We start from the raw sequence: 15,931 nt of genomic DNA on the forward strand, positions 1-15,931 counted from the left end.
CTTTGAAATCTTCTACCTAAAAGGAATGCTGATCATTTTTACTCTCAATTCATTCATCAAAAACCCAAATCATATATCCACATGTAACTTCAAAGGGGGACAGAAGAAAAAGACCAAGAATCTGAACAGCTCTAACAACTACAGACTACAAAGCACATGCCAAACTCAGAGGTGTTGTCTCCATCTAAGGAGGGAGGGGATGGAATCAGAGGAGTAGAAACAGGACTTATAGCTATCTATAATGTTCCTTTTTACTATATATCTTCTTCATATAAAAAAAAGAACATAAAATCTCTGACCACGCTGCCAGAGACTTTTATTCAGTATGTCTACATGAGAACTCAGCTTCTAGGTTTTAAATGGTAAAATATTAATATTTTCTAATTTGAAAGTGGTAGGTAGTGATCATCCTCCATACTTCTCCATGACTTGGTCTGTCATTTCAAAAACACATTTTTAAAAAATTTACATATCACATGAACACAAAAGAAATCACGTAGTTTAGTCCTTTAATTTCAAGATTATAAAACTAATACTCAGAAAAGCAGGCAATATGCAAAGCTAGTTAAAGGTCAAATCACAGTCTACTCAGCAAGTCCAAAAGTATATCATTAAAATTGAGGGACATGAAGCATACGAAAAACATTCATTCCTTACAAAAATTCATAAGCCTCCAGTAACAGTATACTGTCTACATGATTAAAACTTAGGATTACTATTATTACTTTCAGAAAATATATTATCTAAGTAACATTTATATAGTTAAATCCTTAATAATTTCAAAGACTAGCTTAAGCAGGAAAAGTCACTAATCCTTTTTGGTTATGACTATCACATATGTAGAATCAAAATGAAATTAGATTCTTAGAACTGAGATCTTACCTGTTCGTTTATTTCGGTCCACATAACAATACTTTAACTCATAGTCTTGTAACAAATCATGAACTTCCTAAAAGAGACAAAACCATAAATTCCTCAGACACACGAATGCAGTTAGTGGATAATTCAGCTGTATCAGCCTACCACCATTACCGCCCATCCCTGCCCCATGTAAAAAATCTTCTGTGGATCCTCATGATCTATCAAATGAAAGGCACTCAAGGTCCACCAGTTATACTGCCAATCTTTCTCCAAATACATTTTCCAGTACAACCCCTACACATATCACATCCTCCTGTTCAAATGGAGTACGCACTGCCTACCACGGGGTGCTCTCTGTCTCATAAACGTACCATGCACAGTGCCCACACTATTTTTCTGTTCCTGCTGAAACACTGACCTAGCATGGGGCATCCATGCCACTAAAGCCTCCAAACTTCACCCAAGATCACATGCATCCTTTGAAAGCCCAGCTCTAATGCTCTTCCACGAAGGTTTTCCCGATTTTCTCCCACTGAAAGGGACATCTCCCTCCTTTGTGCTAACAATGGTCATACCTCTTGTTTACGCCTCTCTTATACAAATAAGCATTATATTCATTTTTGTCTGTGTGTTATACAGTGAGTATTCAATACTTAAGACAGATAGAGATGCTTGTGAATACTAGCATGTAGAAGAAATAAATGCAGACTGCAAACCTAACTTGGAGATCCCTGGATATCAAAACATCTAACAACCATCAAGTTACCATGCATAGTCCAACTGATTTTCCAGTTGGCATTCCAAGACGTTTAAATCGGCTTTCTGGTTTGCTCTCCTTCTATTACTAAGCCAGCCTGAATTTTTCTCTTCTGATATCCTTCTTCTAACCATCTGCCTTAAAACAGTAGATTTCCTTTCTGTTTCCCTAATCCTTCCTGTTATATCGATAATACTTAGGAATATGAGTAATATAAATATGGCTATAATATATATCTATATTGCTTTGCATGTGGTAAGTACTCAGAAACATGTTAAAGTGAGTTTCATTTACTTGCTTTGTTACTGAGTTGATATTAGCCCTGAAATTTTTACTTATAATACCAAAAAGATAGTTATTTTTTAAAGGAATTACTACCACATAGGTGGCCATTGTGACTCCGGATGGAGAGTTGCAGGCCACATGTTCTACGTCACAAAAAACAACCCAAGTGCTAGCATTTCAACTTTACAAGCTAAAAAGTTTAATAGTAATAATTAATTATGATAGTTAATATTTATTTAGCTTTTTCTAGGACCAGGCACTGAATTTACCTCTTTTACTGCAAATATGAGAACCAGAGCAGAGGGGCAGTTAGTGACTTGCCACAGTCACACAGCGAGTGACCGGCCAAGTGGGGGTCCCCAGTTGGGCTGGCTCCAGGGCCATGCTCTCAGCCTCCACGCCTAACGCACTGTTTCCTCCAGGGCTGACCTTACAGACAGTATCCTACCACAATGGCTGCAAAAACAAAAGCACCACCTACCCAGTAAGGGACCATAAGAGCAATATGGAAATGAAACATAAATAAGAGGGCTGTCACAAGTATCCAAGTATTCCCCTATTTATCCAATGCAAGGGCAAAAACAGCAACAATAGACAAAGGATGGATATAAAGCTAGGTGAATAAAGAATAATCATCTTTGATAAGAAATATAAGAAAGGTAAAACAGATCATTTAGTACTCCCTATTAGACAATACTACGTAATTAGAAATGTTAAAAATTATACACACCAGTTTGTAAGATATCATTTGATTAATTATATTTAATAGGCAGATTGGTTTTATATATTATGGTAATTTTTATCTTGTAAGCTTCCATGTTTTCTTGGATTTACAATAACATACACTGTATTCTTCATTAAGAAAGCATAACATCTACATCTTGCCAATCAGCTAATTTAATACTTTATATAGAAGACGACACGGTTTTGTTTGACAGGATCCAGTGTGTGTACTCAGTTGCACAGACTCTGAGCTCTCATTTCACTGGTTAGCAGCTGTCTAATGCTAGATAAAGAAAACATGATCCTACTCTTCACATTAGCAAGTATCCGTAAACAAATGACATGTTACGTGACTCATTCAGCTAAGAAAATTACCTAACAGTATTCACAGTATTCAAAGACACATTTTGCATCTTAGAAAATTTTGAAAATACCACATTTCTAAAAATAGCTTTGCTATGTATCAGATGCGGGTACCCAATTTGCCAAATGGAAAACCATGTTTCCTACAAAGAAAGAAAAATGATTATTTTTTTCCATGTCCTGGTTGTTTTGACCCAGGCAAAAGTAGGTCAACCTCTCAATTTGAGCATTGGTAAGGCAGCCAAATTAAAAACTTAAAACCTGAAAGAGAGTCCTGACCACCATTCACCAAAATTCCACTATGCTCTGCCACACACAACAAAAAGGACCAATCCAACTTTGTAACATTTGTGATTTCTAACAACTTAAAGTAAATGGTAAGGAAAGAAGTAGCACCTTTGATGAAAACACTTTGTGTTCTGATCAGAATATCAGCTACAAATTTCTTTTATATTTAGAGTTAATCAAAATTGATGACGTTAAATAGCTTTAGTAACCTATTTTCAGATCGGGTGCACTCTCACTCCCTGGAATTAAATAAGAAGTTTTGCACAAAAGAAGCTTTGCACTTTCTAGAGGGAGGATCAAAAGTTTTCAACTCAATGGCCTCTCTTCACCCCCAAAAGTTAAATAACCATCATCCCAGCTGCTCTGGCTTCTTCCTGAATGAAACCTCATCACACTGTCCAATAGTCTATGAGACTTTTTACACATTGACTTTTTTTTGTTTGTTTGTTTTTGTTTTAAGAAAGGCTTTCGTAAGATTAAAGCATATTACTTTTAAAAGCCTAGGTTTTGGATTGAAAAAAGGGAAATAAATATTTGAGCTAAATTTTCTTTTAAAATTTTAAGGAATTTCCTAACACAAAAAAGATATCTGTAATACATAGTTATGAGGCATACTAACAAAATAAACATCAGCATCTCACCACCCAGCCTAACAGAAGACTGTCAGCTCTGCTGCTTAGCCCAGGGGGTTCCTTCTCCAGCCCACCCACCCATCCACTTCCCTCTCCCGTCCTGCCTCCCCAACCCCACTCCCCACCAGCTTGAATTTCTCACATAGGTACGGGCCCCCGACATGTTGTTTGGTTTGCTTTGTTTTTGAGCTTTATTTTAAAAATGTTGTTTTGCTATTTTTAATCTTCCATCTCTATGCTTTGCTTTTTATACTCAATATCATGTTTCTAAAATTCACTTATGTTCATTTTATTCACTCACATTTGATATCTCTTTTGTGATTGTAGGCTGTTTTGGTTTGTATCCAGTGGTAGCAGTAGCTGTTTTGCCATTTTTTTTTTTTAAAGCTACTACAATCACATTCTTGTAAATTGTACATATCTCCTGGTGTTTGTGCACAACAGTCTCTCAAGGAGTGAAATTCCTAAGTGTACACGTGCAACATAAACCATCACAGTCTTACTTTACAAAGGACCACTTGTTTGCTAGAGTGACTGTACAGGTCTACGTTCTCCTCAACACCATAGGAGACCCACTGCTCCACATCTACCCAAGGCCTGGTGTTAACAGATCCTCAGGTTTCGTCAATCTAATAGATGTAAAATCGTATCTTTTTGGTCTTAGTTTGCATTTCTTTAAGTAACAAGGCAGGGTATCTTTTCTTATTTGCCATTCATATTTCCTCTTCTGAAAAATATCAAATCGATCTCATTTGCCTGTTTTTCTATTGTTTGTCTCTTTCTCACCGACTCGCAGGAATATTTTTATATTCTGGATACTAATCTTTTGTTGGTTACTGTACTCTAAATGTATTCACCCAGTGTGGTCATTGTGTCTATTTGAGGGTTACTTTGGTGAAAAGTTGTCCTTCATTTTGAGAAATGTTGTGAAGTCAAATTTCTCAACCTTTTCAAGTTGTGCTTTTTGTGCCCTAAGAAATCCTTTTCTACCCAAGGTCATAAAAATACTTTCTTGCCAAGAGGCACATGAAGAGATGCTCAATGTCCCTGGCCATTAGAGAAATGCAAATCAAAACCACAATGAGATATCATCTCACACCCACCAGAATGGCCATTATCAACAAAACAGAAAATGACAAGTGCTGGAGAGGATGTGGAGAAAGAGGCACACTTATCCACTGTTGGTGGGAATGTCAAAGGGTGCAACCACTGTGGAAGGCAGTTTGGCGGTTCCTCAAAAAGCTGAATATAGAATTGCCATACGACCCAGCAATACCATTGCTAGGTATCTACTCAAAGGACTTAAGGGCAAAGACACAAACGGACATTTGCACACCAATGTTTATAGCAGCATTATTTACAATTGCAAAGAGATGGAAACAGCCAAAATCTCCATCAACAGAAGAGTGGCTAAACAAACTGTGGTATATACATACGATGGAATATTATGCAGCTTTAAGACAAGATAAACTTATGAACCATGTAATAACATGGATGGACCTAGAGAATATTATGCTGAGTGAATCCAGCCAAAAACTAAAGGACAAATACTGTATGGTCCCACTGATGTGAACGGACATTCGAGAATAAACTTGAAATATGTCATTGGTAACAGAGTTCAGCAGGAGTTAGAAACAGGGTAAGACAATGGGTAATTGAAGCTGAAGGGATACAGACTGTGCAACAGGACTAGATACAAAAACTCAAAAATGGACAGCACAATAATACCTAATTGTAAAGTAATCATGTTAAAACACTGAATGAAGCTGCATCTGAGCTATAGGTTTTTGTTTTGTTTTGTTTTGTTTTGATTTTACTATTATTACTTTTATTTTTTTCTCTATATTAACATTCTATATCTTTTTCGGTTATGTTGCTAGTTCTTCTAAACCAATGCAAATGTACTAAGAAATGATGATCATGCATCTATGTGATGATGTTAAGAATTAATGATTGCATGTGTAGAATGGTATGATCTCTAAATGTTGGGTTAATTTCTTTTTTTCCGTTAATTAAAAAAAAAAAAAAAAGAGAAGGGATAATTGGAGATGAAGGGATACAGACTGTACAACGGGACTGGATATAAAAACTCAGAAATGGACAGCACAATACTACCCAATTGTAATGCAATTATGTTAAAACACTGAATGAAGGGGCGGGCCGCGGTGGCTCAGCGGGCAAAGTGCTTGCCTGCTGAGCCGGAGGACCTCGGTTCGATTCCCGGCCCCAGCCCATGTAACAAAAAACGGAGAAACAGAATACAATAAAACAAGAAAATGTTTAAAGATGTTTCCCTTTCTTCCTTCCTTCCTTCCTTCTATCCTTCCTTCCTTCTCTCTGTCTTTCCTTTAAAAAAAAAAAAAAACACTGAATGAAGCTGCATGTGAGGTATAGGTTTTTTGTTTTTGTTTTTTTGTTTTTTTTTCTTTCTATTATTGTTTTAATTCTTATTCTGTTGTCTTTTTATTTCTTTTTCTAAATCGATGCAAATGTACTAAGAAATGATGAATATGCAACTATGTGATGTTATTAAGAATTACTGATTGTACATGTAGATTGGAATGATTTCTAATTGTTTTGTTAATTCTTTTTTTAATTAATAAAAAAAAAATACTTTCTTTTCTAATGGTTTTAAGAATTTTTCTTTCACATTTCAATTTTCAGTCAATTTGGTCAGGTTTTGTGCAATGTAAGATAGGTAATCTTTTGCTCAAATATGAGAACTAATTTCATTTTTCCCATATGGATAACTGATTGCCATGGCAGCACCTATTATACAGTCCACCCTTTCCTCAATAATCAGGAAAGCCATCTCTCTCTTAAATCAAGTTCCCAGATATGTGTGGATCTGTTTCTGATCTCTTGCTTCTATTCTATTATTTTGGACATTTTTTTATTCTGTGCTAATATTATATCATCTTAAAAAATATTAGCTTTATAATCCTTGATATTGGTAGACAAATCCCCATATATCATTCACTGGGATATTTGCAATCCCATACTGTGCTGGTTTGAAAGGATGTAAGTCCCCTAGAAAAACCATGTTTTAATCAAAATCCCATTTCATAAAGATAGAATAATCCCTATTCAATATTGCATGTTTAAAACTGTAATCAGATCATCTCCCTGGATGGTGTGATTTAATCAAGAGTGGTTGTTAAGCTGGATTAGATGGCGACATGTCTCCACCCATTTGGGTGGGTCTTGAGAAGTTTCTCGAGTCCTATAAAAGAGGAAACTTTTTAGAGAATGAAGGAGATTTGGAGAGAGCAGAGAACGTTGCAGCACCATGAAGCAGAGAATCCACTAGCCAGCGCTTTGGAGATGAAGAAGGAAAATGCCTCCTGGGGAGCTTCATGAAACAGGAAGCCAGGAGAGAAAGCTAGCAGATGATGCTGTGTTCACCATGTGCCCTTCCAGATGAGAGAGGAATTCTGACTGTGTTTGCCATGAGCCTTCTCACTTGAGAGAGAAACCCTGAACTTCACTGGCCTTCTTGAACCAAGGTATCTTTCCCTGGATGCCTGTGATTGGACATTTCTATAGACTTGTTGCAATTGGGACATTTTCTTGGCCTTAGAACTGTAAACTAGCAACTTAGTAAATTCCCCTTTTTAAAAGCCATTTGGTTTCTGGTATATTGCATTCTGGCAGTTAGCAAACTAGAACACATACCTAAGGTTTTTTAAATTAAGGGATAACTTCCATAAAATATACAAATAATAAAATAAAATATACAAATCTTAAGTGTACAGCATGATTAATTTTTATGTATGTATACACCAGTATAGTCACCACCCAAAACAAGATACAGAACATTTCCATCACCTGTTATTACCAATAGACTAGTACCCATTGCAGACAGTCCCACTCTGTCACGATCCCCCTACCCCTGCCCAGATAACCACTATTCTGACTGTTCATAAACTTTCATATAAGTGGAATCAATGAATGTATTTTGTGTCCAGCTTCCTTGTCAACAAGATGTCTATGAGATCCATCCATGTTGTTGCACGTACTGGTGATTTGTTCTTTTTTATTGTTGTATAATACTCCTTTGTAGGAATATAACACAGTTTGTTTAGACAATCTCCTATTGACGGGTATTTGGATTGCTGACAATTTGGGGCTATGAAGAACCAAGGTCTGATCAGAATTGCTAACTTATACAGTAGGTACATGTTTAGCTTTAACAGAACTGCCAAACACTTCTCCAAAATAGCTAAGCAAATTTAAATATCCACCAGCAGAGTATGAGTTCTAACTGCTCCACAGTCCAGCCAATGCCCGGTGTGGCCAAACACCTGGTCTAGGTTGGCTTTTTAATTTTAGCCATCCTGGCTGAACTGCAGGTGTATGCAACAATGGTCTTACTTTGTACCACTGAATACAACCGACTGTGGTTTTTCTAGATAATCTTCAGGCTTGAGTAACTTCTATTCCTGATGGCTCTCAGTTTTCATTAGAAATGGGTGTCAAATTTTGTCAAATACTTTTTCTGTATCTATTGTGATGACCCAAGTCTCATCTTGATGCTGGTGATCTCGAATTTTGTCAAATATTTTTTCTGTATCTATTGTGATGACCCAAGTCTCATCTTGATGCTGGTGATCTCGAAATTCTTATTTCCACCTCAAACTTCTCTCCTAGGATACAAAATTCTATGTGATATTGCTGCCTGGAGCTGCATTTGGATGTTCCACACAGGATGATTTTTATTGGCCCAAGCACAGTTAAAATATGGATGTTAGGTGTTAAAAGTATGATGGGGAGAGTAAAAGGTATTGTGGAAGCACAAGGGGAAAAAAATCCAGACTTTGAAAAAATCCAGACAAGGAATGCCTTCTTTGAGAAATTTACCTAAGGCAAACCTAAGGTAGCTAAGGAAAGAGAGAGAAAGAGAAAAGTGGAGAATATTAACGGCAGTGGTAACAAGATGTACCAAGCCCTACACACAGGAAAAATCATGGCCAAGATTTAGCTGTTCATTGCTGCTGAAGCATAGAGTTTGAGAGGAAAGTGCTGAAGTATGAAGCTGGTACATTAAGCAGGGACCAATGATTAAAAGTTTGTAAGCTATCTTGGGGATTTTGGATTTTATTTCAAGGATCTATAGAAAGATTTAAACAAGGGAGTGATGCAAAGGGAGTGATGCAAAGAGATTTCTAGCTGTCGAATAGTAAAATTATGTTGTTTTTATTTTTCTCTCTTACGGAACATGTATCAGATTGTAGGCTTAGTAATAGCAAATACCACATATCTGCCTTATTTCTAAACAGGTCCTCAACATCCAGCTAAAAGCTGACACGCAATGTGTTTCCATAGAGTGTCTTCATCAACTCCACATGAACTATATTTTCTGAGAGCCTCACACTCTAAACACAAGTCAATGTTTAAAGGAAAAAAAAAAACTGAAAACTCTTATTATATACCAACCTAACATAAATCTCACTTTTATTTTAAAAGAAAATACTTAAATACCTCAAATTAATTAACACTATCTATCTAACCATACGCAGTTTTTTTGAGCAGTTTTTGCACTTGCGGATGTTCCAAGGAAGAACATTTCGGTCTCCAGGAGACAGTTTCCGATAGTCACCCACCCCAAAGAAGAATCACACACACATCACAAACTCTTCTTCCCCGACCTTCGTAACTTTTTTCTTTCAAGGATCAGCTGGATATACGACAGCACTAGTTTTCTATCGCCATATAACAAAGTACCACAAACTTAGCAGCTTAAAACAACACCCATTTATCGTCTCACAGTTCTTGAGGTCAGCGGTCCGGCAAGTTCAGCTGAGTTCTCTGCTCAGATCTTCGAAGGCCAAAACCAAGCCACAGGCAGGCTGGGCTCTCACTCACAGGCTCCAAGGAAGGATTCGCCTCTACTCACCAGGCTGTTAGCAGAATTCCACGGTATGGGACCGAAGTTCTGTCTCCCTGCTGGCTGCTGGCCAGGGACCACCCTCTGCTCTTACAGGACCTCCCCTCAGGTCCTGACCCAGGGACCTCTCCATCTTCAAAGCCACCAACAGCTGGTCAGGATCTTGCACTTCCAACCTCTCTGACCTTCCCTTCTGCTACCAGCTGGGAAGGGCTGCTTTTAAAGGTATGTGCGATTAGATTGGGCCCACCTGGATAATCTCTTTTTTAATTAACCCCATATCAACTGATTAATAATGTTAATTACATCTCAACAATCCCTTTTTGCCATGTCACATAATCATAATCACACATGGGAGACATCATCATAGTCACAGTCCCAGGAATTAAGGTGGGAAAGCTCAAGTTTCAGAGTTCAACTGCAGTGAGGAGGGCTTCAGGCAGCTGGAGAATTCCAGCGCTGCAGGATGGAGCCTAAATTGTGGAGTGAGCATCCACATGGGGGAGGGGAGATTCACTGCAGAAAGGAGGGTATTTAATAGGTAAATACATTAAGGATAAGGAGCACTAAATTTCTCATTGTCAGAGAAAGGAGTTGCAATTACAAAACGTATGAAAACTACAATGAACTCTACGGAGTTAGACTGTGAACTGATGAATCAACACGGGCTCGTTCCCTTCAATATGTATGTACTCAATATGTATTCAGAAATAAATACAGATAAAAATGTGCGTGTATATACCCATACATACATTTATATATTTTCTAGCTCTGTCTCCTGGAAGGGTCTGGGAGCAGTGATACCACACTAGCAATGAGTACACCTAACTCCCAGATCTTGGCTTCTAAATAATATTTCCCCTAAAAGACACTAGATCTTAATGAAATGCCTGATTCCAGAGCTGGAGCACAGAAAGTACAAACCGAAGTTGCAAAAAAAACTTTTTTTGTGCCAAAAAAAAGCAAAGAAGTGCTCAAGATGCATGAAGGGGACATTCTAACTAGACACAGAACTTTTCCCCTGAGTGTGCGCTGGGCTTAGCAATTCATTTCCAAAGAATAAAGAAAGGAGAAAACAAAACCTTTCAGAGGAGCAGCCTGGCAGGTATCACCTGAACCAAACGATCAAGGTTAACATCACCTGTGATAAGCCACGTTAACCCTGATACAAGATACTGCAGCTCAGGTCTCTTTAATCATGAGAAAAACATGAGACAAACCCAAACTGACAGACATTCTAAAAAAGACCTAACCCAAACTGCTGAGATCATGAAAAACAAGGAAAGATTGAAAAACTGTCACAGAAAGAAGAGTAAGAAGACTAAACCACTTCATGCAATGTGGGGCCCTGGACCAGGTCCTGGAACAGAAAGGGGCACCTGTGATAAAAACTGATGAAATCTGAATCAGTTAATAGCAATGTACCAACGTTAATTTCTTAATTTTGACAAATGGCTCGGTTATATAAGATGGTAACCTCAGGGGAAATGGGGTAAAGGATATATGAGACCTGTCTCTATTAACTTTGCAATGTTTCTGTAAATCTAAAGTTATTCCAAACTAAAAAATTTACTTAAGTCAGAAGCAACATGACAAATATTATCATGCCTCACTCATACGGACTAATTACAAAGTTCAAACTCGGTGAACTGATGTTGAGAGCACGGGTTACAGGTTGGGGCCTATTGTAAAGGGTCCTAGATTGTAAACTCTTACAGCAGTCGTATATATTCAGGAGTTGTAACTGTTAATTCTAAATTCTGAAATACCGAGCTGTTTGTTCATAACCAGGTCATTCCCAGAAACTCTGGGTATTTATGTGACACCTGAGACTCAGAGTTAGAGCTCTGAAGCTATGAAAGTCAGCAGTACCCCATACAGGAACTGGTTAAAAGTTGAGAAAGATCAGACATCAACTAGAGATGTGAAGGAAGCTGACCTGGACGGGACTAAAGCAGATGAGAATACAGGGAAAAGGATTATATCATCTATATTTCAAAACTACAACTTCTGTGTGAGACCAAAGGCAGAGAGATGTCTATTTGGTGCAAAATTTATATTTTGGGTGGCACATTTCTTAATTTAACTAGTATGGTCAATTTAGTTGAACACCACAAGTACATGGAATCTTGAATAGGGCATGAGATCTTGTTGGTTTGTCCAGGTTAGTCTGATGGCCAGATACATCCCAGAGTAATTTGGGCAGTGAATAAAGAAGTATTTGCAAAGTTCCCTTGGGGGACTGGGGAGAAAGGAGGAAATATTCAACTTCCACATTTGGAGAATTCCTGATATTCTCGCAAGCAGTGGGGACAACCAAATCAATAGGCTGAGCCCTCAATCTTGGGGTTCGCCCCTATGAAATTTCTTCCTATAAAAGACAGGCTAAGCCTACTTATAATTATGCCTAAGATTCACCCCCAGAGACTCTTCTTTTGCTCAGATGTGGCCTCTCTTGCTAGGCCAACTCGGCAAGTGAACTCACTTCCCTCCCACCTATGTGGGACATGACCCCCAGGAGTGTAAATCCCCTCAGCAATGTGGGACAGAACTCCCCGGATGAGCTGGGACCCGGCATTATGGGACTGAGAAAGCCTTCTTGACCAAAAGGGGGAAGAGAGAAATGAGACAAAATAAAGTCTCAGTGGCTGAGAGATTGCAAACAGAGTCAAGAGGGTATTCTGGAGGTTATTCTTATGCATTATAAAGCTATCCCTTTTTGGTTTATGGTATACTGGAGTGGCTGGAAGGAAGTACCTGAAACTGCTGAGGTATGTTCTAGTAACCTTGTTTCTTGAAGACAACTGTATAACGATATAACTTTTACAATGTGATTATGTGAAAGCCTTGTGTCTGATGTTCCTCTTACCCAGGGTATTGAGAGATGAATGATAAAAAATAAGTAAATAACAGGGGATAGGGGTAAAATAAATTGGATAGATTGTAGTACTCGCAGTCAATGAGAAGGAGGGGTAAGGGGTATGTGATATTTGAGTTTTATTTATTTTTTATTTCTTTTTCTGGGGTGATGTAAATGTTCTAAAAATGATCATGGTGATGAATACACAACTATGTAATGACATTGTGCGCCACTGATTTGTACTCTCTATATGTGTGAAGATTTATCAAAAAAATACATTTTTTAAAAAGTTTACTTAAAAGGACAGGAGCAAAAAAAATAAAATAAAAATAAAAATAAAAATAAATAAATAAAAAAAAAGGACAGGAGCTAGCTCAAAGAAGTTCCCACTCCCAAATGTGAAACAATTAAGGCCTCAAAATAAATAATGATAGTAACAGATTATAACCTACTGAATAAATGACGAAGCCATGAGCCTACACTGATATAAATTAATAAATTGAATGTTGGAAGGAGAAACAGAATATTGACACATAGCCTCAAAGTACCATCCTCAATGTCCTTACTAATTACAAAGGGAAAAGGGGTAACTTTACATGGCGAAGACTGGCAGATATTATCTTAATCAAACTGAATCAAAGTAATAAAAATTAACTTTAACAACAATGGACAAGTCTAAAATGTGTGCCACACTGTGACATTCCTGCCAAAGACACAGGACTTGAATTTAATCATGAGGAAACATCACCACAAACCCAAACTGAAGGACATTCTACAAAATAACTGACCTGTAAGCTTCAAAAGGGCCAAGGTGGGTGGGCCACAGTGGCTCAGCAGGTAAGAATGCTTGCCTGCCAAGCCCGAGGACCTGGGTTCAATTCCCGGTGCCTGCCCATGTAAAAAAAAAAAAAAAATTAAAAGGGCCAAGGTCCCGAAAGTCAAGAAAGACCGAAGAATTATTCCAGGCTAAAGGAGATTACAAAGACATCACGACTAAGTGCAATGCATGCTTCTGGACTTGATCTTTTCACCACAAAGGACAGTACAGGAACAAAAGGCAAAACTTAACTGTGACCTGAGAATAAGAATGCATCAATATTAATTCCTGATTTTGACAGCAGTATTTTGGTTGTCAGAGAATGTCCTCATTTATAGAAAATGCACAATAATGTATTCAGTGTCACAGGCATCAGGCCAATACTCCTCTCAAAGGCTCAGGGGAAAAAGAAATGCTCTGTAGTGTGCTTGCAACTTTTCTGTAAGTTTGAGATTACTTCAAAATTTGAAAGTTCCCAGATTCAAATGTTCTTGTTCATTGCCTTCACCTCTACCCTAGCTAAGCCCATCACCATTCAATGCCACAAAAGAACTCGTAATGTCAAGGAAATGAAGACTAAGCTAGAATCAAAAGTAAGTGGTTAAACTGGTAGGGTTATAGAACATCCAAAGTCCAGGAAATACAGGTAGCTGGGAACTAACAACAGATAACCACTGGAGTGGGTGGAGGAAAGATATAAAAACCAACTGGCCAGGGAATGGGGAGTGGAGTGGGGTGGGCTGGGGCAGGAGGGCTGGCATGAAGAGAGACCACGAACACACATACAAATACAGGCTCAAAAAATTCCAACGAATTCTAATGCTATTTTGGAACTCAGAGTGGTAACAAACGTTTAACAGAAAGCTCCAAACTCACGAAGAGAATCAACAAGCATGGGGAAGAGGAAGATAAGTTCATTAATTTGAAGATAATGATAGGAAATGTGCATAAAATTAAGCACCAAATGCCTGGAAAACAAGTTTAGGGGATCATGAGTCGCACAGCTAAAATTTAAGAAAGTGAGAAACTTTTTTCTTTGTAATAAATTCTTACCATAAAGAACCCTCAACAACACAATGGACATATTACCGACATCACTTTAAAAGATGAGAAACATTCTTCATACCAGTCTTTGACTTTTAATATACATAAAGGGGGAATACACTGCACTGTATTTCCTTGAAACCCTCCTAAGAACAAACTTTTCTGAGCAGCTACTCGGTACCTGGCACTGTGCCCAAAATGTCAGTCATGTATTGTTGAGAGATCAAGAGCCAGAAGCTTTTATATTAAATATGTAGGGACACAGCTGACATTTTTATAAAAACAAAGAATTAAGAGACATGATTTCTATTCTTGTCCAGATGGAGAATCACCCCATCTAGGTATAAATGTGGGCCACAGAACTTTCTAACGAAAACTTTTCTCAAAAAGCAGCTTTGGATCTGTTCAAGCGATCCATACTCTGGCAAAATCCCTAAAACGTGAACAAAGTTGCACTGGCCTGGAACAGTGCTTCTCCACCTAGGGTCTGCAATTTCCCAGTGAGATCGAGGATCAGTTTAAGAGATCTATGAAACTCTTGAAATGGAATCCTAATTTTCATGTGCTTGTGAGTATTACCACTTTCCCAGAGTGAAGATATATAGCTTTCATGATACTCATTAAGCCAAAACAGTTGGCTAATGGGATAATTGTAAGTTAATGGAGTGAGTTCATTACCAAAGAAAGCTGACACAATCATACACTGCAAAATCTGTTAGTCTAATAAACCAATCCTGAGTTTGCTATATGCCAAACACATAAATAAAAGTACGGCATTTTGGAACAAAGTAGGTCCTGTTTTACATTTTTCTAGGAACAGCACAGTGTGTCAGGATCTAGGTTAAACACTGGTGATACAAAGGTAAATATTACATGGTTTCTGCCCTTTGAAATCTATGCAATATATTGGAGGAATTATAATTATAATACAGTGTGGGATAAGAACTGAGCTTTGGAATCGACAGGCATCAGTTCTCCATTCTAGCACCCTGCTGAATGATCTCGGACAAACTGCATGACATATCTGCATCTGTTTCCAGAAAAATTCTAATTGAAAATAGGAATACAAAATTCTAATCTTAAAGTCTTGTGGTGAAGAGTAAATATAATGTAAAAGGAACACTAAGCACATTGCCTAGCAACACTAGGTACCCAGTAAACAAAAGGTATTACTGTTATTATGAATAACCATAGGAAAGGAAATATTTGTTCTGCTTGATGAATTACAAGATCTCGTCTAAACTACCATGCTCAATTCTGGGTACCAGTTTTTAAGAGATAACTGACAAATGGTGTGTGTTCAGTGAAAAAAAAAAAAAGAACAGTGAGGAATCTTGATATCACATTCCAAAAACCAGTGGTGAGAAGGAACTGAAGTTATAAATACAAAAAAGAGAATATCATAAGTTCTACA

The 15,931-nt window shown here is 37.7% G+C and overlaps 1 protein-coding gene across 2 annotated transcripts in view; it reads right to left on the bottom strand.

The window, feature by feature from the left end:
* The window catches only part of RAVER2 (ribonucleoprotein, PTB binding 2), a 113,203-nt gene that overhangs the window by 90,332 nt on the left and 6,940 nt on the right, over nucleotides 1-15,931 (bottom strand). For both annotated transcript variants that reach the window (XM_077120710.1, XM_077120711.1), the window contains exon 2: nucleotides 883-949. In XM_077120710.1, coding sequence (XP_076976825.1) covers nucleotides 883-949 — 67 coding nt within the window. The remainder of the gene's footprint in view (nucleotides 1-882; nucleotides 950-15,931) is intronic.

Source organism: Tamandua tetradactyla, chromosome 11 (genome assembly GCF_023851605.1).
Source record: "Tamandua tetradactyla isolate mTamTet1 chromosome 11, mTamTet1.pri, whole genome shotgun sequence".
In the NCBI taxonomy this organism is placed as follows: domain Eukaryota; kingdom Metazoa; phylum Chordata; class Mammalia; order Pilosa; family Myrmecophagidae; genus Tamandua; species Tamandua tetradactyla.